The 26,360-nt window shown below is 37.1% G+C and overlaps 1 protein-coding gene across 8 annotated transcripts in view; it reads right to left on the bottom strand.

Moving 5' to 3' along the window:
- Positions 1-7,387: 7,387 nt before the first annotated feature.
- Positions 7,388-26,360, bottom strand: part of LOC106094619 (methionine-R-sulfoxide reductase B1) — a 117,132-nt gene continuing 98,159 nt past the window's right edge. For 3 of the 8 annotated variants that reach the window (XM_059362326.1, XM_059362325.1, XM_059362324.1), the window contains exons 2-4: positions 20,047-20,175; positions 16,119-16,283; positions 14,584-15,138 (exon numbers count right to left, since the gene is read on the bottom strand). In XM_059362326.1, coding sequence (XP_059218309.1) covers positions 14,792-15,138; positions 16,119-16,283; positions 20,047-20,158 — 624 coding nt within the window. In that variant the 5' untranslated portion in view covers positions 20,159-20,175 and the 3' untranslated portion in view covers positions 14,584-14,791. Of the gene's footprint in view, positions 7,901-14,583; positions 15,139-16,118; positions 16,284-20,046; positions 20,176-24,808; positions 25,434-26,360 lie in introns of those variants that run through there. The other 5 variants (XM_059362322.1, XM_059362323.1, XM_059362319.1 and 2 more) reach the window with 5 other exon arrangements.

Raw genomic sequence — 26,360 nt, 5'->3', positions numbered from 1 at the left:
AAATAATTTTGAAATATTTTCTAAACTAAATAAGAGTAATTTACATTACACAGAAATGAAAACAAGCAAAAATGGAAAAAACAACAACAAAACAAAATACAAACGTAGCTAAATACTATGACAAAAATACCCAAATCCAAAACAAAAGAACAAGAATACTTAGTAAAGTGTAAACAGTATTTCATTAATGTATATTTTTTGCAGTTTTTTTGTGTTACTCTCACTACTACATCACAACATCAACATTTCCAACATCATTGCCATGTGTTTGTATAAGTTTTAATAAATACAATGTATGTATGTATGTATGTATGAGTACGAATGGTATAATAACATATGTTCTTATTTTCCTTAAACTCATTCCTCAAACCTCACTCCTTGCTCCTACTTCTCTCACCCTTTTTGCTGTATTTCCTGCCATGGCCTAGAACAACAGTATGGAACTGCTCAATAGATTTTTTTACAAGCCAAAAATAATCAACAAAAATTAAAAACATAAGCGCATACATATAACTTTTCATTAAAATTTAATTTTATTTATTTTTTTTCATTTTTTGCCATTTGTTTTTATGAAATATTTACTAGTAATAAAGGATTATAAGAAAAACTATTGCATACACACAAACATTATAATATATATTATCACACACACACACACATTCATATATTATACAAATGATACATACATGACGTGCATATAGGATAATAAGTTCTAATAACAAAGTTATAGTTAATAAATAATAATAATTATTATTATAATACAAGTAATAAGAAGATTGAAAAAATGAAAATAACGAGAAAAATGTGAAAACCAATTGAAATAAATAGTAAAATGAAGATGAATACAAATATAAACAAAAAAAAATTATAAAAACTAAATTGTTGTTATTGTCAACGAAGGAAGCGCGCACGGCCCCTGAGTCTTCATGGAGGACTGCGACTTCCAAAAGGATGCCACAGATATCACGGAAGGGGAAGATGTTCGCTGGGAAAGGTAAGGAACCGCCCTCTTACGGCGGAGTGGCAAGTAAGCACAACAGAGATTAGATGACTTATGCAGTAATCGATATCGGTTGTGCATTCGGTAGGATTGCACCACATCGTCTGTCTCTGGTGAGGCATTAGGTAAACGAGCGGGTTATCGAACATGTGTTAAACTCTGAAGGGGGTCCACCCATACGAATTATGAGCTGCGAGTATAGAGGGGAGAACTTAACGCTGCGCTTTGCTTCCGCGGAATGTATTGATATCGTCAAAAAGCTCGTTGGAAGTATCCATACTCTATGGGGAGCAAAGCTCGACCTGGTAAGAAAGATGGACATCCCATAGCTCACAAAGGCGACTGTCTTCATCAAAGATGTGGGCAGCGAATTCGCGACGCAACGCATGATGGAAGACTTAAAAAAGCAAAACCAAGATTTGTTTTTATTTTCAACGAAGGAAGCGTGCACGGCCCCTGAGCCTTCATGGATGGAAATCTTAAACAAGCAAAACCAAGATTTATTTTCAACGAAGGAAGCGCCCACGGCCCCTGAGTCTTCATAGAGGACTGTGAGGCATCCAAAAGGATGCCACAGCCATCACGGAAGGGGATGGCTGTGGCATCCTCTTACACCGAAGTGGCAAGGAAATATAACGGAGATGAGATGACTTATGCAGTAATCGATATCGGTTGTGCATTCGGTAGGATTCCACCACATCGTCTGTCTCTGGTGAGGCATTAGGTAAACGAGCGGGTTATCGAACATGTTTAGAACTCTGAAGGGGGACTGCCGTCAATATACTTGATTAACCTGAAAGCTTTCGGGTCGATGCACTCTGAGTTAAGGAAGTGAGCGACGAATGCGCATGCAACATTGCGAAACAGCGAATCGGTCGGCAGGACGGCGAGAATCCTATGGGGGGATCCAGGTCGTGAGAAGACGAGGCTATTACTGACCGGATGTAAGATGGGGGTCAGTATAGCTATTGGTATCATAACGGGACACATAGGACTACGAGGTCACTTATGTAAAATCGGTGCGGAAAGTGATAGCATATGCAGGGCATGCGGGGAAGATGATGAGACGTTGGAGCTTTTCCTTTGTCATTGCCCGGCTTTCGCGTCTAACAGATATCGGCACTTAGGTGGGGGCACAATAGCAGACATGAACCAACTTAGGGGAGTGATATTGAAAACAATTAAGGATTTTGTAAGTAGCACGGAATTCCTAACTTAAAATGTTCTTTTTAGAGGTTACTTTTTAGTTTTTTTAGAGCGCACAACAATACGATTACTGGCTTAGGTATATGTCCACAGTGGCTTGGGGCGGATTAGTGTCTGCACCCTCTTTTCAACCTAACCTAACCTAGCCTCGGACCATACAACAAGCTCAGAGAACATGTTGTCTTGGCATAGGCGGAGCGATGAGGACCACACCTACTAGAGCACTGGAGACTGTTCAAAATATCCGACCTATTAATCAGCCGATTAAGTGTCTTTAGCCCAGAAAAGCTGCGTTTATAACCCGAAATAAAAAAAAATTAAATTGCCATTTAGTTGCACTGCTGCATCATCGACTCTGATGGCTTTCTTAACAGGAATTACTTGCATATAGCGACATCTTTACTGCTATGGCAATTTAATACTGAGCTGCTAAACAACACGTCTCTACCCCATAAGATAATAGGAACAATTTTCGTGTTATACAGTATTACCGATAACCCGCAGCAAAGAAACGACAATAAGATATAAAGTCGATGAACCGCTTTACCTTCACAAGCAAAAGCACGGTGTTACCAAACAATACTACTTAACAGAGACACATTATCGATGCCATCTGTTAAATAGACAATATTATGTTTAGTTGCCATGCCAATGCAAAAAAGGCATTATCTTAAAATAACAATGAAGGGCATTGCCATACATTATTCGACAAATTAAGAACAGCTCCAATGTTGATCACGCTATTACCACATGATATTAGCACTGTTTTATCGCTCACCAAAACAAAACGACACTACCATAAGCTTGTGAACGGCACTACCTAGTGCTAGGCGAATGCACTACCCGTTGAAAAAAAATATATTTAAGCACGAACAGCACGAAAAGCTTTTTTCGCATTTTGAAACGTGTCCGTCAAATGCTACCCTACTAAAGTGCATTTTTATACACTACACCACTGCTGTGGTACAGAATATTACAACTAAGTGGATTTGTTTCTAACACCCAAAAGGAGAAGACATATTGATAAGTATACGGAACGACTCAAAACCATTTAGTGATTCGATTTAACTATGACCTTCCGTCACTCTGCCTGCCAGTGTGTCCGTTTTCTGTCCACCTATCTATGTTACTTTGTGTACAAAGTACAGGTCCAAATTTTCATTCGATCTTTAAAACTTACATAGATTTTTGTTGCCTAGATACGAAGCTCCCATACAAATGTTCGTCCTTCTGTTAGTTTTCCTATCTATGTTACTTTGTCTCAAAATCGCATAATAATTGCGCCCTCTAAAGGTTCACAGAATCTAGATCCGAGATCGGTATATATTGGATCTATATCAGATTGTGAACCGATTTTGGCCATTCTTGGCGAATTTGTTGATGGTCAAACCAATACACATCTTGGAAAATTATAGCCAAATTGGATAATAATTGCGCCCTCTAGAGAATCACGAAGTCAAGATCCGAGATCGGATTTCACGGGAGCTTTATCAAGTTATGAACCGATTTGAACCATACTTGGCGCAGTTGTTGGACACTTCATGCTAAATTTCAGGCAAATCGGATTATTATTGCTCCCTCTAGCAACTCAAGAAGTCAAGATCCGAAATCGGTTTATATGGGAGCCATATAAGGTTATGAACCGATTTCTCCTGGAGACTTAGTTTTCCGACTGTTGGCCCAAATATATATTTCCCAAAACGATTTTAACATCATGGGCGGGACAGCGGTCATATTTACTTTCTAGGCGCTCGTAGAAAATATCCTTGGTCTGTTCGTTCTTATCTTCCGTCGGGGCATGGGCACAAATAAGGCTAATGTTGACTAAGTTTGCCTTTATGCGGATTGGGGCTAGCCTCTCGTCCACCGGAGTAAACCTGTAGAAAAAATTTTTCAATCTCCGGCTAACCACAAATCCACAGCCAAATTCATACCTCGTTTCATGGCAGCTATAACATAGGGCGTCACCTCAAGGTGTTGTTGTAGAGCCCTTCCCGAGCCATCCCACTACAATGTCTGCCCAGTATTTCTTTAATACATCCGCCAGTTCGCTTACTGGCACACTCTCTATAAATAGTGCGGATATTCCAGGGGGAGATACACAAAACATGCTCCTTTAAACGTTTGCGGGGGCCGTTATCAATCTTCTTCGTTTTCTCAAAGTAATATCAAAAAGTTATCCAGATGATGGGCTACTAACCTGACGCCCAACCTATTTTTTTGTCGTTCTACAGGTGACCTTTAGCACATTTTAGCTCACTACCTTAAACGGATGTCAAAGGATAAGGGGTATACTAATTTCATAAGTCCGTTTGTAACACCTCGAAATATGCGTCTAAGACCCCATAAAGGATATATATTTTTGATCGTCATGAAATTTTAAGTCGATCTAACCATGTCCGTCCGTCTGTCGTAACCACGCTAACTTTCGAAGGAGTAAAGCTAGGCGCTAGAAAATTTGCACAAATACTTCCTATTGGTGTAGGTCGGTTGGGATTGTAAATGCACCAAATCGGTCCATGTTTTTATATAGTTGCCATATAAACCGATCTTGGGTCTTTACTTCTTGAATCAGTCCATAAGTTCCAATTAGACTTCTTGAGCCTCTAGAGGGCGTAATTCCTATCGGATTTGCTTGAAATTTAGCATGACGTGTTTCGTTATGACTTTCAACAACTGCGCTCAGTGTGATTGAAATCGGTTGATAACCTGATATAGCTGTTATATAAACCGATCCTGGGTCATGACTTCTTGAGCTTCTAGAGGGCGCAATTCTTATCCGATTTGGCCGAAATTTTGCACGAAGTGTTTTATTTTGATTTCCAACAACAGTTTCAAGTATGGTCTAAATTAGTCCGTATCCTGATATAGCCGCCATATAAACCGATCTCCCAATTAGACTTCTTGAGCCTCTAGAGGGCGTAACTCCTATCGGATTTGGTTGAAATTTTGCATGACGTATTTCGCTATGACTTTCAACAACTGCGCTCAGTGTGGTTGAAATCGGTTGATAACCTGATAAAGCTGCCATATAAACCGATCCTGGGTCATGACTTCTTGAGCTTCTAGAGGGCGCAATTGTTATCCGATTTGGCCGAAATTTTGCATGAAGTGTTTTATTTTGATTTCGAACAACAGTTTCAAGTATGATCTAAATTAGTCCATATCCTGATATAGCCGCCATATAAACCGATTAGACTTCTTGAGCCTCTAGAGGGGGTTTCCCATCGGATTTGGTTGAAATTTTGCATGACGTGTTTCGTTATGACTTTTAACATTTGATAACCTGATATAGCTGCCATATTAACCGATCTTGGGTCTTGACTTCTTGAGCTTCTAAAGGGCGCAATTCTTATCCGATTTGGCCGCAATTTTGCATGATTTCCCAGTTTGACTTTTTGAGCCTCTGGAGGGCGCAATTATTACTCAATTTGCCTGAAATTTTGGAGGTGGTGTTTTTTTCTATGACTGGTGTTTTTCTATTTGAAAAAGTCATTCAAAGAACTTGACAAATACGATCCATGGTGGAGGGTATATAAGATTCGTCCCGGCCAAACTTAGCTCGCTTTTACTTCTGCATCCCCGCAACATTTGTCGAGTCCGAACGAGTATTTAGCAAGGCGGGGTAAATTGTCTCGGAGAGGTGAACCAGGCTCAAGGAAGAAAATGTGAACATTCTTTTATTCTTAAACCTAAACATTTGGATCAAAAAACATTGATATCGTATATGAATTTTAATTGAAGCTTTAAATACAAACTACCAACTATCGATGGTTGTAAAATTACTATCGTCGACTTTGATAGTCGACTATCGATAGTTCTCCACCTCTAGTATACATCTGAGACGAAGGAAGACCAAGAGAAGCCTGGATTTTGCCAAGTTAAAACCAATCAGAACCGTTGCTTCGTTTCCAACATTCCCAAGACACCCAGGCGTGGTATTTGTGCCTTTAAATAATCAGGGGTCATCGTGTTCCCGGGACGATCAGTTCTATGGACTGGAACGAGAATGATTGCCATAGGCGCTTGACGAGTATCCATATGCAAATGTGGCTACAACAACAGTGGTATATAAGATTCAGCCCGGCCGAACTTTTTATATCCACCACCATAAGATGGGGATATACTAATCTAGTCATTCCGTTTGTAACACCACGAAATATTCGTCGAAGACCCCATAAAATGCATATATTCTTGATCGTCTCGAAGTTCGGAGTCGATCTAGCCATGTACGTCTGTCCGTCTGTCGACGATGCGATAGAGGTCGAACGCGTAAAGCTAGCCCATTAAAATTTGCACAGATACTTAATATCGATGTAGGTCGTTGGGTATAACAAATGGGATATATCGGTTCAGATTTAGATATAGCTCCCATATAAACCGATCTCCCGATGTGACTACTTGGACCACTGGAAGTTGCAATTTTAGTCCGATTAGGCTGAAATTTTGCACGTGGTGTTCTTTTATGGCATCCAAGAACTGTGCAAAGTACGGTCCAAATTGGTCTATAACCTGAAATACCAATTTGACTTCTTGAGTGCTTACAAGCCGCAAATTTTGTCCGATTATGCCGACATTTTGCATGCGATGTTTTACTACGACTTTCAATTACTGTGCGACCAAATCAGTCTATAACTTGATATAGCTTGACCATTCGGTTCCTAGAAGCTTTAATTTTTGCTGGTTTAACAGAAATTTGGTATGTAGTAAAATTATGCCCTACAACTTATTTTTTTTTTTTTTGTATACATTTTTAGCAGAATCCATGGTGGTGGATTCCCAAGATTCGGCCCGGCCGAACTTAGCACGCTTTTAATTGTTACTTGTTTAACTTAGAATGCTTATAAATCCTCATTGAATGGACCATATGGAGCCCCTTATCCAAGATTCATCAGTCACCTCTCACCCATTTGAACAAGAAGTTTGTTTTGTTATTCCAAAGCTTTCCAGATTCTATTATTTATCAAATTAATAAATTAAATACGATTTTGTTTATTAATTTGTTTTTGTTTATAAAAATACATGTTATTTATGTATGTATATATAATTTATTGGTTTATGCAAAACATAAAGGAATCAATGTATAACAAACAAAAAAAAATAGAAAGTGTAAAAACTTGTCAACAAATTACAAATATTTTTCGCCTATTTACACTGAAAAATAAAAATTTCGAAAAAATATACTTTTGTGGTTTGTGGGAGGAGATGGGTATATTGTCTGCATAACTTGAGAATTGTTACAATTTGTTTAACATGTGGGTTTTTGTTATATCTTTCTATACAATTACATTTGTAAGTAGGTAAAAAATTGACAATTTTTTTGTTATTATTTTAAGCTTAAAAAATTTGTATGTATTTTGATGGAAAAAAAGAAAACATTGGCCTCAGTTGTGTTGTTAAACTCGTTGTTTACGTAGGCTTTGCCTAAACTTCAACAACATCACTGCTATTGTTGGGCGATGGGGGTGGCGGTGTTGACATTCGCTGCCGTTGCTGCTGCAGCAACCATGCCCCCATTTTTGTTTAGCTCCTCTGCCGATATAAATTCTATGGCGGCCGAATTGATGCAATAACGTTTGCGGGTAGGCTTGGGTCCATCCTCGAAGACATGGCCCATATGGGCGTTGCAACGGGCGCAGCGTACCTCTGTGCGTATGCGTTCTGGATGTTTGATTAGTAGTAAAATATTGCCCCCTTTTAGTAATAATTTAGCAAATTGGGTTTTTTATTTGGGTATTGTTTGGGATTTTGTTTTGCGAATTTTTTTTTTTCAAAATTAATTGTTTCAATTTTAGGATTTTTGTTTTGTTGTTTTGGCAACATTGTTTTGCACAGTGGTGAAATCGTATTTGAATTTAATATAAGATTGCACAAATAATATAACAATATTCAGCATGATAGGAAAATTGCATGGAATTATTATTATTTATTTTTTTTTAGTTTTAGTTTTTATTAATAATAATTATTTAATAAAAAAAAGAACAAATTGCAAAATGATTGTAGACAAAAGGAGTAAGAGATTAAAAACAAAAATAAAACGAATTGGTATTGGAGAAACAATAAAGGATAGATAGATGGTGATGGGTGAAGGTGAGACATGAGAAAGAGTGAACATTATTTAAATAATAATAACAATAAAACATAAAACAAAAAAATTGAGAAAACAGCATAAAACAAGTTTGCGCCATAGAAAATGAAACCAACCAAGCCAAGTGAAGTGAAGTGCAGTGGAGTGAAGAAATGATGAGGAGCAAAATCAACAAAATAGCGATGAAAGATAATCATTTAAATGAAATAAACATTTCAAATGAAGAATTGAGAAAAACAACAATGTAGTAAGTAATCCATATAAGTTAGGTATGATCATAATCAAGTTTATTATTAATTGTTTTTAATATTAAGGCATTATGCATTTTACACCATTGGTTCAAAAAAAAAAGTGAAACAGAAGATCATTGTACGTATTTTCATTATTATATAATTAATAAATGTTTGATTTTGTGTGCGTGTGTGTGTTTTCCATCAACACAGCATTACAAAAAAGCCATTATTTTATGATAAATTAATTAATTTATTATTGTTTTCAAAGTCAACAATATTATTATTATTATTGTTGTTGTTGTTATTATTAAAAGCCAGAATGAATTGTTATGATTTAACATGGGCATTTTGTTTATTTCATTATTGTAGTTTAAGTTACAAATGTTTTGCAGCAGTTTATGTATGAGTGTAACATGTGTTATTTTTTCAATAATTAAATAATTTCGTTAATTTATTTTTTTTTCAAATTTTTTTTGTATATTTGATGTTTCAGCGTGTGAGTGTTTTTGGTTATTATACCCCCCCCGGAAAAAAAACAATGCAGGCACATTTATATAAAAAGCGAGAAAAAAGAAATAGAAAAATATACAAAAAAAATAATTTATTATTTATATGGTTGAAATATTTTGAATTTCCTAAAAACTATAAATTAGTTTAAAATATATTTTTTTTTGATAATATGATTGTTAGTTTCTTTTCACTTTAAAATAGTTTCATACACTCATCATTTCCATTTATTAATGCATTTTTAAAGTTTCAAAATTATAAATTTGTTTTTTAACATTATTTTAAATCAAACATTAACCAAATAAACTAAGAAAACCAAATTCAACATAACACCAAAGCAAATGAAAATAAAAGAAAAAACCAAGTAACATGAAATTACAGATTAGTTTGATATGTGTCTATTGAGATTTTTTTTAAGATTTTATTATTTAACTAATGTTTTCCTCCCAATTTTCATCACAAACAGTCAAAGGGTAATAAGTTTAACTATAACAGCCAACAATTCAAAATTTACTAACTTCTAACAAAATTTAGATACCCTGCACCATAGACATGGGTTATGTTATATAATATCGTAAAAATCTGTCAATGCTAAAATCAGTTTAATTGATACTTGACGAAAAGTACCATCTATTTTCTCTTTTTCAAAGCAAGCAATTCGCTTAAATGAAAATGGTTTAATCTTTGAAAGTACTGTTTAACTGAAAACCAATTTTACTTTTTATATCTTGTTTTTATATCAAATCGAATTCACATAAATTAAAAATCAAATTCTACGGCAAATTATCTGGAATTATAAAAAATCAATCTCTAGTTGATGTCTCAGAGTTTGAAGGGAGCTCCCCTGTTTCAACTCAAGTTATTTCATGCATAACTAACATATCCCCTGTTGGCTTCGCCACCCCCATAAGACTTCCATAGTCTTTTGATACTTTTTTATTTAAATTAGCTATAGAACATTTCGTCCCCTAAATGCCAAAAAGATGTAAGTGCCAAAATCAAAACTGTGGTCTTGGGCCCATAATGGGCGCATTTGTTATCTTATTTCACTGAACTTTAGAACAAAGATTTGTGTTGGGGTCCTCAACAAACTTTCTCAATATGTTCCAGATCGGACTTTTTTATATAGCTGCCGCATAGACTGATCTGGGATTAAAAGTAGAAAGAATGGGCCCAAATTGTACTTAATACCCGATATCAACGAAATTTTGAAACTGCGAGTTGTTTTTTTCCCACCTCAAAATCCTTGCTTGATATATAGTTTAGATCGGAACTTAATATGATATAAATGTATAAATATTTCTCGAATAAAATTCTTGCGTTATAAATTTTGTTTTGTTTATCGAATTTAAGCCTGCCCAATCTTAACGTGTTTTTACTTACGAAACTGGGCCGTTTCGCTCCCTTCGTCCCAATTATATCAAGTCCGTAATATTCTCCCACAGTCGTTTAATTTAAACTCTGAACAATTTCTGTACTATTTGTCTGGAGAAATTTTTGTTCCAACAGTTCTTAAAGAATTCTAAACGATACCTAAACGGTCTATCGTATTGCTGTTTTTTTAATTTTTCTTCCGACAGTTTGATAGAAATTTTGAAAAACGTCTGAACTCTGTGTCGTATCTTTCTGTTTTTTTCGTGCTCCTTTTCCTCATACTAATTTGTTTGAAGCGTTAGGAATTTTTGTTCGAACAGTTCTGATGGAATTCTGGACGAACTCGGGACTCTCTGTCGGATATCCTTTGTCTTCTTTTTGTGCTTGCTTTTGTGACACATTTTTTTTTTTGATTCCCGGCAGTTCGTAAGGTATTCTGAACTCGATGTCGACGTCTTTTTTGTGATTGATTTTTTGCATATTTTTTTTATACCACTGTAGCTCAGAGGTTAGCATGTTCGCCTTTGACACAGAATGAATGGATTCGAATCCTGAGGAGAACATCAGAATAACTTCTCAGTCGTGGTTATCCCCTTATATTGCTGGCGGCATTTGTGAGGTACAATGTCATTTAAAAACTTCTCCCCAAAGAGATGTCGGCGCGCCGTTCGGACTCGGCTAAAAAAAGGAGATCCTTAATGGAATTTACATCCGAATTCTAAAAAATTTTATTCCACAATTTGGTCAGAAATCGATAAGGCAAATCGGAAACCACGACTCAACATCAGAAGTTTTAACGACAACTCTAAATTCCCTTCCGATTTTCCTATAATTTTGATTCGGAATCCTGTGGGCGTTCGGTCAGAAACATCAGATTTCCCTCCGACAGGTCGTGTCAACCACTCCATATATTTTTCGTTAAGAATTCGTATAGACTTTGAATCCGAATTCGTATGAATTTTCCGTCGTACAGATTTCTGACCGAATTCTGAAAGTTTGGTTCATCCATAATTCGGAGCCATACAACAGCACGGGTTGTATCAAAACTGACAATCCAGGCACGGAAGCTGGAAAGAGAATCAGTTTTTCCGAAGAGCATAACACTGCCAAGACGCTAAAGAAGAAAAAGAGTTCCCCGCCTACAAGTAATGTAGGAATACCAACCCAGCCCTCCGCACTGAAGACACCAGACAGTGTCCTGCGAAGGAAGACAAAGTTGGAGCAGCAAGGACGTAGGAAGCGCTTACGGCCTCTGGGTCTTCATGGAGGACTGTTACTTCCGAAAGGATGCCACAGCCAACACGGAAGGGGAAAAGAGGCGCTGAGAAAGGAAGAATCGCCCCTCTTACGCCGGAGTTGCAAGGAAGCACAACATAGATGAGATGACTTATGCAGTCATTAATCTAATCATGCTACGGCGATCTAATTATGCTACAGTCTTTAAACATAGAGATATTGTGCTGAAACTTTGCAAAGATTCTTATTGTTGTCCATAAGCAGATTAAGATCGAAGATGGGCTATATCGGACTATATCTTGACATAGCCCCCATATAGACTGATCCGCCCATTTAGGGTCTAAGGTCCATAAAAGCCACATTTATTATCCGATTTTTCTGAAATTTGGGACAGTGAGGCCCTTCGACATCCTTCTTTAATTTGGCCCAGATCGGTCCAGATTTGGATATAGCTACCATATAGACCGATCCGCCGATTTAGGGCCTTAGGCCCATAAAAGCCATATTCATTATCCGATTTTGCAGAAATTTGGGCAGTGAGTTGTGTTAGGCCCTTCGACATCTTTCTGCAATGTGGCCCAAATCATTCCAGATTTGGATATAGCTGTAATATGGACCGATCTTTCGATTTAAGGTTTTGGGCTCATAAAAGGCGCATTTATTGTCCGATGTCGCCGAAGTTTGGGACAGTGAGTTAAGTTAAGCCCCTCGACATACTTCTTCAATATGGCCCAGATCGGTGCAGATTTGGATATAGCTGCCATATAGACCGATCTCTCGATTTAAGGTTTTGGGCCCATAAAAGGCGCATTTATTGTCCAATGTCGCCGAAATTTGAGACAGTGAGTTATGTTAAGCCCTTCAACATCTTTCTTCAATTTGGCCCAGATCGGTCCAGATTTGGATATATCTGCCATATTTTGGGCCCATAAAAGGCGCATTTATTGTCCGATGTCGCTGAAATATGGGACATACTTCTTCAATATGGCCCACATCGGTCCAGATTTGGATATAGCTGCCATATAGACCGATCTCTCGATTTAAGGTTTTGGGCCCATAAAAGGCGCATTTATTGTCCGAAGTCGCCGAAATTTGGGACAGTGAGTTATGTTTAGCCTTTCGATATCCTTCTTCAATTTGGTCTAGATCGATCCAGATTTGAATATAGCTGCCATATAGGGCGATCTGTCGATTTAAGGTTTTGGGGCCATAAAAGCCGCATTTATTGTCCGATTTAGCCGAAATGTGGGGCAGTGAGTTAAGTTAAGCCCCTCGACATACTTCTTCAATTTGGTCTAGATGGGTCCAGATTTTAATATATCTGCCATATAGACCGATCTCTCGATTTAAGGTTTTGGGACCATAAAAGCCGTATTTATTGTCCGATTTCACCGAAATTTGGGATAGTGAGTTGTGTTAGGCTCTTCGACATCATTCTGCAACTTGGTCCAAATCGGTCCAGATTTGGATATAGCTGCCATATAGACCGATCTCTCGATTTAAGGTTTTGGGCCCATAAAAGGGGCATTTATTGTCAATGTCGCCGAAATTTGGGACAGTGAGTTATGTTAAGCCCTTCGACATCTTTCTTCAATTTGGCCCAAATCGGTCCAGATTTGGATATATCTGCCATATTTTGGTCCCATAAAAGGCGCATTTATTGTCCGATGTCACTGAAATATGGGACATACTTCTTCAATATGGCCCACATCGGTCCAGATTTGGATATAGCTGCCATATTGACCGATCTCTCGATTTAAGGTTTTGGGCCCATAAAAGGCGCATTTATTGTCCGATGTCGCCGAAATTTGGGACAGTGAGTTATGTTTAGCCTTTCGATATCCTTCTTCAATTTGGTCTAGATCGATCCAGATTTGAATATAGCTGCCATATAGGGTGATCTCTCGATGTAAGGTTTTGGGGCTATAAAAGCCGCATTTATTGTCCGATGTCGCCAAAATTTGGGACAGTGAGATAAGCTAGGCGACATTCTTCTTCAATTTGGCTAAGATCGGTCCAGATTTTCATTTATCTGCCATATAAATCGATCTCTCGATTTAAGGTTTTGGGGCCATAAAAGCCGCATTTGTTGTCTGATTTCGCCGATTGGGACTGTGAGTTGTGTTAGGCTCTTCGACATTATTCTGCAACTTGGTCCAAATCGGTCCAGATTTGGATATAGCTGCCATATAGACCGATATCTCGATTTAAGGTCTTGGCGCCATAAAAGGCGCATTTATAATCCGATTTTACTGAACAGTGACTTATGTTAGGCCTCTGACATCCACATCGTATATGGTTTAGATCAGTTTATTTTTAGACATAGCTACTAAAACGATCAATAGTTTGTTTTACACAATTGAACAATGACTTGTACTTATTGGTATTTGGTCCAAATCGGAACATATTTCGATATAGTTGCTATGGGGCATAAGGTATGCATTTTCACCGGATTTTGACGAAAGGTGGTTTACATATATACTCGAGGCGGTGGGTATACAAATACTATGGAAAATCCCAGCAACCTTCAATTCGAGGGAGACCAACAATCCTATTAGAATATTTTCTCCTTTCCCATAATACTATTTCGCCCGTTATTCTTAGTAGATGTTCTTACACAACATTCAATGTAAAGTTCATGTAAAATATCGATATCGAATTTAGCTTGTTATACATGAACAAAATAGCAAGTTTTTTTTCATTTTACAGGAAATGTTAATAATCTTATTACCCATGCGACTGTGTGCACATAACATACAAATAAGTGGTACCCTGTGCTGTGAACATGACACCGCCAGAGTAAAAAAGCCATAATGAATTTTCTATGTTGTTATGATGGATGTATGTTTGGAGAAATGTGATGTGTCGATGATAAATGAAATGCAACGAAATGAAGAACACTGACTATTGTATCAATCATAGAGAGAAGAGGAGTAATATGAAATGCAAATACAGAAGTTTATTGTTTTATTGTAACAAAGGCAGAAAAAAGCTCTATGCGTTTTTCATCTTAATAATTTTTTTATGTTTAACAAATTCCAACTACACATATTTCTTTTTAAACAAACAAAGGTACATAATTATATCTCAGAATGTAGACAAACCAAGTTCAACTTCAACTTCAAATACAAGATGCTCAATATTGACTTATTTTTTGGATGGTTGTCGATTTGGATTGGAGGCATTCGATTTTAAAGTAGATCCAGCCTGGTTGCTATTGTTGGTGTTGTTGGTGGTTGTGGTTGAATTATTCGAGTTGATGGAGTTCGAATTAGAGGCTGGTGACTTTGTGGCAGAGGAGGACGCTGAGGAGGAGGAGGATGATGAGTTTGCAGCCGGCGGCCTATAGGGCACAAAGTCAATAGAAGCTGAATTGATGCAATAGCGCAGATATTTGGGTGCGGGACCATCATCAAAGACATGACCCATATGAGCACTGCATTTCGAACAACGCACCTCGGTGCGCACCATGCCTAGCATTTTTGAAATGACTACTGTTGTTTTAAAATGTTTTTTGTTTTGGCATAGTAAATTATAATAAAATTATAAGATGAAAAATGATTGTTTGAAATTGAATACAGAATACCAAACACAACATTACGTTTCGAAAGGAAAAATAGAGAAAAATCAACCAAAAAGAATTGCAAGGTTTTTTTTTTGTTGTTGTTGGTTATTTCGAATACAAGAAAGTAAAAAAAGTAAAGAAGAGAAGTTTTTGATCAGTATTAGCTTATTGTCAATTGATTTGCGAGGAAAGTTTTCATCTACTTGGTTTTCTTTAACAAAGAACGCATGAACGAACAAACGAACAAACAGCATGTTAGTAACTAACACAAACACACAATGAAGAATAACATTTTGGGTTTGGAGTTCGAACACAACACAATGGGAACAATTAACAACATATCAACATCATCATCCATTCAACTAGCTCTAGATACGAACTACCAAAACAATCTAACCAAAAGGCATGGTAGTTTTTAATAGAAACACAAAGATAATACACTTTTATCTTCTCATTCAATACATCTGGATGGTAAAGGTAAAGGTATTGCAACTAGTAGAACAAGGCATAAAGCTTGGACAAAAACTCTTAATAGACAAATTCAGCTCATCACTTATATAAATAAATAAATAAAAAAAAATCATATCATTTGAAAAACTAAAAAAATAAAACATTTTGCAAATTATTGTCTTTTTTTCTCTTTGAAACTGTTTCCGAAAAAAAAACAAAACAAAAAAACGGGCAAAACAAAATTGAAAACTTCATAACTTTAAATTTGGCAAAACTTTACAAAGACCAAAAATAATTTAAAATGTATATATGTATATAAGCTTAAAAAACTGAAAATAACTAAATCATACAAACAAACCTTATTGATTTTTGTCAAATAAGTACATATGTAAATGTATTTACACTATAAAAACTCGGCAACACTTGGAGATTTGTGTAACACTCCTATGATATACATACCTGGTATGCTGGCATCACGATGTAGTGTTATTTTGCCCTTGTCCAGGACATCGTTGAAAGCAGGCCAACCACAACCAGAATCATATTTGGTATCCGAACTAAATAAATCCTGATGGCAAACTATGCATTGATAGACTCCCTTTTCGTAATGTTTGTTGTAGCAACCTAAAACAAGAAAACAAAAAAAAAACAAACAAAATAAACAACCAGTAAGGAAGGGCAAAAGTCGGGCGGTGCCGACTGTATAATACCCTACACCTTCCCTATAAGTACAATGTGGGAGCTATATCCAATTCTGAACCAATTTTGATGGACCTCGGCGGACGTTTTCCGATGGGTTATTAAACAATCCGTATCAAATTTCGAGCAAATATATTCAAACTGTAACAACTACAATTCACAAATGACAACATAATTGGAAATTACACAAAATCTGACGAACATATATATGGGAGCTATATCTAATTCTGAACCAATTTCGAGCAAACTTCTCAGGTAGTGTGTTAGTCGTCGAGGAAAGCGTTGTAAAAAAAATTTGCCAAGATTGGTCAAACTATGCGCTTTCTGTGGCTCATGGAGTGAAAATCGGACGATATACATATATGACAGCTATACCTAAATCTGGCACTATTTCCATGAAATTCACCAGTAATGTCGAAAGTCATAAGAAAATCCCTCCTGCCAAATTTCGATAGAATCGGTTAAAAAATAAGCATTAATTGTAATATTTCTCAAAATCGGACGAACATATATATGGGAGCTATATCTAAATCTGAACCGATTTCGAGCAAACTTAATAGACATTTCGGAAGACGTCAGGTAAAGCGTTGTCGAGGAAAGCGTTTTACAAAATGTTGGCAAAATGGGTCAATAAATGCGCTTTCTGTAACTCTAGAAGTTAATATCGGGCGATATATATATATATATATATATTTGGGAGCTATATCTTAATCTGAACAGAATTCCATGAAATTAACCAGTTATGTCGAGAGTAAAGAGAAAATCCTTCCTCCAAATTTCGAGATAATCGGTTAACAAATGATGAATATATATATGCAAATTGGATGAATATACATATGGGAGTTATATCTAATTTTGAACCGATTTGGAGCTTAATAGACATTGCGGAAGACGTCAAGGAAAGCTTTGTACGAAGTTTTGGGAAGATTGGTCAATAGATGCGTTTCAAATTTCATTAAAATCGGATGAAAAATGCTCCTTTTATGGACTTAATACTCTATATCGGGAGATCGGTCTATATGGCAGCTATATACAAACTTGGTCCGATCTGGACGATATTCAAAAAAAAAGTTTAGAGGGGTACCGGAACTTGATGTGCCAAATTTCATCGAAATAGGATGAAAAATTATCCTCTTATAGGCTCATTACACAATGTCGGGAGATCGGTATATATGGCAGCTATAACCAAACATGATCCAATCTGTACCACATTTGATAGGGATGGGTGAGGGTCTACCAGAATACATTGTGCCAAATTTCATCGAATTCTGGTAATAAATGGATCTTTTATGTCCCCAATACCCTATATCGGGAGATCGGGTGGTCGGTCTAAGGGCAGCTATATCCAAATATAATCCGATCATAACCGCACTTCACAGAAATGAATAGAGGTCTACCAGAACACACTGAAAAATGACCAATTTATTGCATCAAGACTTTAAGTCTGGAGATCGGTCTATATAGCGGCTATATATAACTCAAATCTGATTTTATGAGATCAGAATTTCAAGTTTATATACAAAGAATATGAAATTATCAAAAAATTTTTGAAAAATGTTTTTATACCCAAGATATCTGCAAAATTATAAATACCCAGCTTTTGGGTATAAATGGGTAAACACCCGGGTATTTACCCAATTTACCGGGTAAATACCTCCTGGTTATTTACCGGCGAGGCCAAGTTTCTCATGGAAAAAATGTCGCTTATCTTGGGTATAAGTAGAGATGGGCTACTTATACCCAAGACAAGCGACATTTACTCCATGAGAAACTTGGCCTCGCCGAGTTGAGCCATAGCCAATTGACACCCTATTCGCGTCTTCATAGAAGCTCCTAACTAATCAAGAAGCTGACACAGAAATCGTCTGTTCAATGAAATCACACTAAAATCTAAATATTGAGCTGAATCTTTGCTCAGACAATTATTTTACTACAGACAGTTTAAGTTCGTTAAGTTCGATGTATAGTCCAATCTCCCGATTTAAGGTCTTAAAATCATATGTGGCGCATTTATTACTCGATTTTACTGCAATCAAGTACTACAAGATGTCTTCAACCCTCAGACATTCAAGATCGGATTATATTTGGATAATGCTGTTTATAGACAGATCTCTCAATTTAAGGTCAAGGCTCCATAAAACATAATTTAATTTCCTGATTTCGCCATTTATAAAAAATTGCCCCTAGAGAGAAATGGCCATATCAAAAAAATTCCCATATCAAAATATTTGCCAATACTCCAAACATTGAGATATTGAGTTGAAATTTGGCATAAATACGTCTTTTTGATGCACGTTGGTTAAGTTCTTGAACGGACCAAATCGGACCATATTTTCATATAGCTGCTATATAGACCGATCTGTCGATATAGAGTCTAAGTCTCATAAATGCTTTATTTTTTATACGATTTCGCTAAAATTTAAAACAGTGAAAAGCTTTAGGCCTACCGACATCTTACCCAAATATGGTTCAGATCGGACTATATAAAGATATAGCTGTCATATAGACCGATCTGGCGATATGGAGTCTGAAGCCCATAAAAGTTTTATTTAATACCCAATTTCACTGAAAAACGAAACAGTGGGTTATTTTAAGCCCCCGTGATCTGACCTTAATATGGTTCAGATCGGACTATATTTAGATATAGCTGCCATATAGACCGATCTACCGAAAAAGGGTCTAAAGCCCATAAAAGCTTTAGTTTTTATCCGATTTCGCTAAAATTCGAAACAGTGAGTAGGTTCAGGCCTCTCAACTTCGAACTTAAATATGGTTTAGAACGGACTATATTTACATATAGCTGCCATATAGACCGATCTCCCGATAAAGGATCTGAAGCCCATAAAAGCTTTATTTTTTTAACCGATTTCGCTGAAATTTGAAACAGTGAGTTATTTTAAGCCTCCCGACATCAGACCTATGTATGGTTCAGATCAAACTATATTTAGATATAGCTGTCATATAGACGGATCTGCCGATAAAAGGTCTAAAGCCCATAAAAGCTTTATTTTTTATCCGATTTCGCTGAAATTTAAAACAGTGAGTATTTTTAGGCCTACCAACATCTGACCCAAATATAGTTCAGATCCGACTATATTTTTAGATATAGCTGCCATATATACCGATCTACCAATAAAGGGTCTGAAGCCCATAAAAGCTTTATTTATTGCCTAATTTCGTTGAAATTTGAAACAGTGGATTATTTAAGCCTCCCGACATCTGGCCAATGTATGGTTCAGATCGGACTATATTTAAATATGGTTGCCATATAGACCATTCTCCCGATTAAGGGTCTAAAGCCCATAAAAGCTTTACTTTTAACCGATTTGGCTGAAATTTGAAACAGTGAGTAGTTATAGGCCACCCGCCATCCGACTCAAATATGGCAAAAATGGAACTGTATTTAGATATAGCTGTCATATAGACCGATATGCCGGTTAAGGGTCTGAAGCTGATAAAAGCTTTATGTATTACCCGATTTTGTTGACATTTGAAATATAAAATTCTACAGTGACTTATATTTATAAGACCACTCAATGTTCGTGCCGAATTTGGGTGCATTAGACATACAATTTTCATCGGATTGTGACGAAATATACCCGAGGTGGTGGTTATCCAAAGTTTGGCCCGGCCGAACTTAATGCCTTTTTGCTTGTTAGAATATGCCTTAACTAACATAAAAACTTACCCGTAAATGGTCTTTCAGTAGCAGCCTCTTGTGTAACCTGATACTGCATAGGTGTCAAGCGCTTCCTGAGTTCCTCCTTATCTACTGGAATTTTTTCTGTTTTGTTTTCCATTTTATTGTTAGACGAATCTATGGATTATAAAAAATATAAAATTAAATTTGCATTCCAATAAAAGGTATGCGATTATTATCACATGGTACTAAAAGTGAGATCCAGAAATACAATAATATATGTCACTTAGACAAATAGAAAACATATTATCATAAATTCACATGGCTAATCTTGTAGCAAGATAAGAAACCGCTAGAAGATTTGCAAAGCAAACTTGGAACCCAATCGCTAATCTAGTAATCTCACTAAACAACCATACAGTCGCATATACCACCAATTTCACATTTCCCAACAGGCCGCCGTCTATAGTTAGGCACATAATGAAATAATTATCGAAATGCATAAATAAGAAATCATATTTAATTTACGAGCCAAGTCCATTGCCTTCGATGAAATATTTTCCAAAAACAGAATTGTGTTTACCGCCCGTCTCTTCACTCACACATTCTGCTTATGCGAAAAATCACTGAAGTGTGACCCCAATTTGAAAATACGATATGTTTGTACAAATGTGTGCAGTATGCGTGTGATTTTCAGTAGATAACAGCCATTCAGCGCGTTTACTAACTACGAATATCAGCGGCTAACAGCCGGTCTAATTAATTGAATTTAATAAAAAAAAACTGATTGGCAATTTATCAATTCGTAACGCTTCCAACTTGTGGATGGTTCAATGAAATGTCTACGCTGCTTCCCCTAACATATATCCACATAAGGTCTAATAAAGAGGCATTTTCTAATATTACCTCACAGTAATATCTGTCAAAAAGAAACTAAAAGTGAACACTTATGGTGTGGCGTGAACACATCGTAAAGCAAAATTGTCGCTTTTTCGCAAATCAGTATACGGGTCAAAGGTTTAAAACTAAATGTCCATCCAAATGAAGAGCACAAGCATGATAGGCATGCAAACAAATGTAGTATGTGTGCTTGTGCATGTGTTTCGTTATCATTAATGTCAGAATTCCAATTCAATTGAAAGACTGTCTCCTTTCGTTGTATGTTGTTCATATAAAAAGGAATGTTTTTATTACATTCCAGATAGGCAGTATTTTATCATTCACTAAAAGCAAGTGCATGTTTAAAGGCAATTGGTGACACCACAAGAAGGTTAAGGGTGAGTTTCTGAAGCTCTAAAGTAGTATTTTACTACTATATAGGCGCAAAATTAAAATCTTATGGAGCGTTTGGCAATTCGAGTATATTTGCACCGAGTTCGATACCATTTGATGCACTTAGAGCAATTATAAGCTTAATACCTCTGGGTATCGTACCTAGACAATGTGCTGCGACCACAGACTAAAGCAGGGGAACCGGAGAGCTGTGAGAAACCCACAGGCTAGAACTTTGAGGTCCGATTTGAGGTGGTACGAAAAGTTAAGCTGCCAGCTGCCGGGCGCGTCCACAGGTTTCAGATATTTAAATGCCTTATACGGAGTAGCAGCAACGGCAGTCACGGACAATCAGCGGTAACGAGCGGAGAGTCCCAGTAAGAGGGCGGGCGGCTACGGCTCTTGCATAAATACTGAATGACTATCATCCTCGATATGACAAGGCGAGTTATTGGCAACACGGCACGGGATAGCTGTGAGCACCACACAGGCTGGAACATTGAGGTCCGATCTGTGTGGTGTTCATTGCTGTCACGTGAAGCTTAGCTGCGAGCTACAGATCGCGTCCACATGTTGCGGATAGTGAAATGCTCCATACGGAATAGCTGCAACGGCAGTCGCGAACAATCAGCGGTATCGAGCGGATAGTCTCGGTGAGAGGTCGGTCGGCACCGGCTCTTACACACAAATACTGAGTCCCTAATATGCTCGATATGACAAGGCGAGTTATTGACGCCTTTAAATAACCAATGGCCACCGGGTTCCCCCGGCGATCGGTTCTTTGAACAGGAACGAGCTTGCTCACCTACAGTAGCTTGACGAGGATCGCCACCTGTACATGAAAATGTAGCTACAACAACAACATTGGCGCCTTTAAATAACCAATAGCCACTATGTTACCGCGCCGATCGGCCCTTGGGCAAAAACGACCTTGCTGACCTAAAGGAGCTATACCAGGATCGCTTCATACAATACCTCATAAAGGGTGATTTTTTTGAGGTTAGGATTTTCATTACACCCTCATAAAGGGTGATTTTTTTGAGGTTAGGATTTTCATTACAAACAATGTGTTAATTAAAACATCTCATGAAAAATTTTGTAGAGATCGGACCAAAGTTGCAGCTACTACAGCCTTAAAAAGTCAATACGATTAAAAGATATATATGGGAACTTTACCTAAATCTGTTTCGATTTTGATGACATTTTTTGTACGTAGTGCGACGTCAAATAAAACATCTACCAAATTTTGTAAGGATGGGACCAAAATTAGGGCTACCACAGCTTTAAAAGGGCATATCGGATGAAAGATATATTGGGTTGCCCAAAAAGTAATTGCGGATTTTTTAAAAGAAAGTAAATGCATTTTTAATAAAACTTAGAATGAACTTTAATCAAATATACTTTTTTTACACTTTGTTTCTAAAGCAAGCTAAAATTAACAGCTGATAAATGACAGAAGAAAGAATGCAATTACAGAGTCACAAGCTGTGAAAAAATTTGTCAACGCCGACTATATGAAAAATCCGCAATTACTTTTTGGGCAACCCAATATATGGGAGCTATATATAAACCTGAACCGATTCTGAAGAAATTTTGCACACATACTAGGACGTCAAAAAAGCACTTCGTGCCAAATTTGGTAAAGATCGTACCAAAATTGTGCCCTCTGCAGCCATATCGGATGAAATATATATATGGGAGCTATACATAAATCTGATCCGATTCTGATGACATTTTTCACACATATTGGGACGTCACAAAAAGCACTTCGTGCAAAATTTGGTAAAGATCGGACCAAAATGGTGCCTTCTACACTCTTAATAGGTCAAATCGGATGAAAGTTATATATGGGAGCTATATCTAAATCCGAACCGATTTCAGTGAAATTTTGCACACATATTAAGACGTGACACGAAACATACTATGCTAAATTTGGTAAAGATCGGACCAAAATTGTTGCTACTACAGCTTTAGAAGGACATATCGGATGAAAGATATAAAGATATATATGGGAGGTTTATCTAAATCTGAAAAGATTTTTATGAAAATTTTGCACACATAAAGGGTTCGACGTCCCTTTATGAGTGCGAAACACTTTGCGAAAAATTTTGTAAAGATCGGATCAAAATTGTGTCTCCTATAGCTTTAAAAAGGCGCATCAGATGAAAGATATATAAAAATCTGGACCGACTTTTTTCAAAATCAATAGCATTCGTGACGTACATTGCTAAATCGAATCAGGAAGTGATTCTAGCCGATCGGTATACTTATCAATGGGTCTACCTCGTCTCCTTGTTAGCGTTGCAAACAAATGCACAACATTTATAATACCCTGTACCACAGTGGTGGTGTAGGGTATAAAAAGAAGCCCAGACGAACGATAAGCAACCGTTCGACATCGACAAACCGGCTATTAACTTTTATAAGAAGTATCAAATTGCTCGCGTGGGTACCGTGGTAATTTCGAGCATTAAAAGATATCAAAGAAGTACCAAAGTATTAATATTATCCTCCCTGTAATTATTCGTGTTTGTCTCGTGAGTTGTCAGTGGTTCGTGAGTATATCGAAAGTCGTGATTTTCTCGACAGTCGTAATTTGTTCGTGAGTCGTGCATGCGTGAAAAAATTTTTCTTTCGTGAGCATGCGTGAACGTGAGTCGACTTAAAAAATGTCGTGCCTGAGAGTGCGTGAATAACATTTTTATCCTGAGCGTGAGTGAGTTTCTTGAGTTTCTAGAAGCTTCATTTTTATCCAATTTGGATAAAATGTCGTACGCAAAGTATGTACACATAACCCCTCAAACAATCACACCTAATGCCGCTCATATAGGTCCATAAATAGATAAAGCAACCAAACAAAGCCGGTCCACTAATTTGAATCCTTGAGAACCTAGTAACATCAATCATTACCCGCTTTAATTGTAATTGTGCAAATATTTAGTACAAGCCATGGTGATGGGTAACCGAGATTCGGCCCGGCCGAACCTAATCGGTTTTAATTTGTTCACGATTTTTTTTTTTTTGCCTGTAGGAACAAATGCCGATCTCTCCTATTCAATACGCTAAAAATTACTAGTATATTTCGATGAAAGCAGCCGGTTGTATTCATTGATTTTCCATTGTAGATATTACAAATACGAAGTACATTTCCAACGACTACTTCTACACATTAAAGAGCAAATGTTCGCCATACTTGGCTATTGATTTTGAAATTTCCTATATGAATTACCATTCACAAAAGGCGAGGAGGGAAATTAATAGTAAGATTTTTTCGATATTATCATTAAACAATCAATACACAGCACACCGAATCAATTCAAATTTCAAAACTCTGACCGCAACCAAATTAGGTGGGTGGAGCAGGCAGCGCAGAAGCAGCGAAACAGCAACTACACAAATTTCGAAATAAAAATATAAACAAAAAACTTAAATATACGCTACTTCTGCTATTGCTTGCTACTGATCTATAAATAGCTTTTGAGGGCGATTAAATGTACATGAAAGAAAAACAAAAACCTAAATTGAAAAACTTACATACCTGAAGAGAAATATCGATATGTGGGCTGTTGTAATGTGAAAACTGCAACAGCCGCCGCCGCTAGAGCTAATGATGGTACTGAGGTGGCGGCGACAGGAAGAACTGCCGCAATGCAACGTTTGCCAAGAGGAAATAAATTTTGATTTACGGCCGCCCTCTTTGTCACTAATGCAACACCATCTAAACCAACACCAGCACCACCGGCACGACGACCACCGCCACCCCACTTTAGTGTGTGGCGAAAAAGTGAAAGCATTTTATTATTGATGAAATCTGAATTTCTAGACCAGTGTTTTAACTGAGGGGCACTTATAATAAGAGCGCAAAGATGCAGGCGCGATTAGATAGATGATGGAAGCAATGTAAGTGGCTTGGAGGGTGGTTGTTTGTACTTTAACTGCGTTGTATATATTATAATATAATCCACAACCACACAATTTTGATATACGATATGAAATTACAATAATTTAATATCAAAAACGTTGTCTAGCGCTGTTACGTATGACGATCGAAACCCTTCTTCTTATGATGGTTATCCAACAACAATAGCTTTTCCGAAGACGCAATAGGCAACGGTATTAGAAGAAATTTTTGTTATTGTGGAAACTTAACTGCGCTGCTGCTGCAGCTATTTGCTTTGCTGTTTTGACGTAAAGAACGTAAATGCAAAATGGAAACGGTAATAATGAAAAAGCACACAGACGACAAGACGACAACAAGGCAGACACAACTGCCACTCTAAGGAGAAGAGATGTGCACGTGAGTGACTTTTCAATCATGCTCACGAGAAAAAATGGTGCTCACACACGCTCACGCACGAGTTTTTATGTCGTCTCACGTTCAAGCACGCACGTGAGATAAGAAAAAATTTTACTCACGAGACAATTACGACTCACAAGAAACTCACGAGAAAAGCACGAAACACTCATAACTCAAGAGACAATTACGACTCATGAGATACTCACGACTCAAGAGACAATCACGAAAATAAATTCCATGAAGTGAAAATTTTTTCTCGTGTTTCTGAAATCATACGATATTTTAGCATACAAATATTAATGCATGAAATGTATCACCCCTTCACAACCACTTATTTGATCTTTTCATTTTTTGCATCTGTAGACAGAAAACGATTCTATTGTTCCATACTATTTTATTAGTGACAGTTTGCCTTAAAGGCCTGGTTATGCTTTCGCAAATGTATCATATATGTAGAACAAATATATCGTAAATGTAGAGGCAATTATACTTATTGCAAAACGTGGCATTTGACATTTGAAAAATAATAATATTATTAACAAGACATGGATGGGAGGGGGGACTGGCGCATTGATGCATACCTTAAGGTCACAACATGCATCCCATAAGGGCAGGACGGAGGAGACGTCCCTTCACGTAGTAATGCGAGAAGTCGACACGTCTCTTTAGAGAGGGAGTAAGCGATGGCGGCCTTCCTGAAAATTGAGAGACTGTATGCTACGTGGCAGCACTATCAACGCGAACTTCGGAGATAGTATGGTCAGAAGGTGGGTGATAAGGGGAACGCCTCAGG

This window comes from Stomoxys calcitrans, chromosome 2 (genome assembly GCF_963082655.1).
Source record: "Stomoxys calcitrans chromosome 2, idStoCalc2.1, whole genome shotgun sequence".
NCBI lineage: Eukaryota > Metazoa > Arthropoda > Insecta > Diptera > Muscidae > Stomoxys > Stomoxys calcitrans.
Note: the sequence above shows the minus strand (reverse complement) of the source record. Positions and strands in the feature narration are given on the sequence as shown.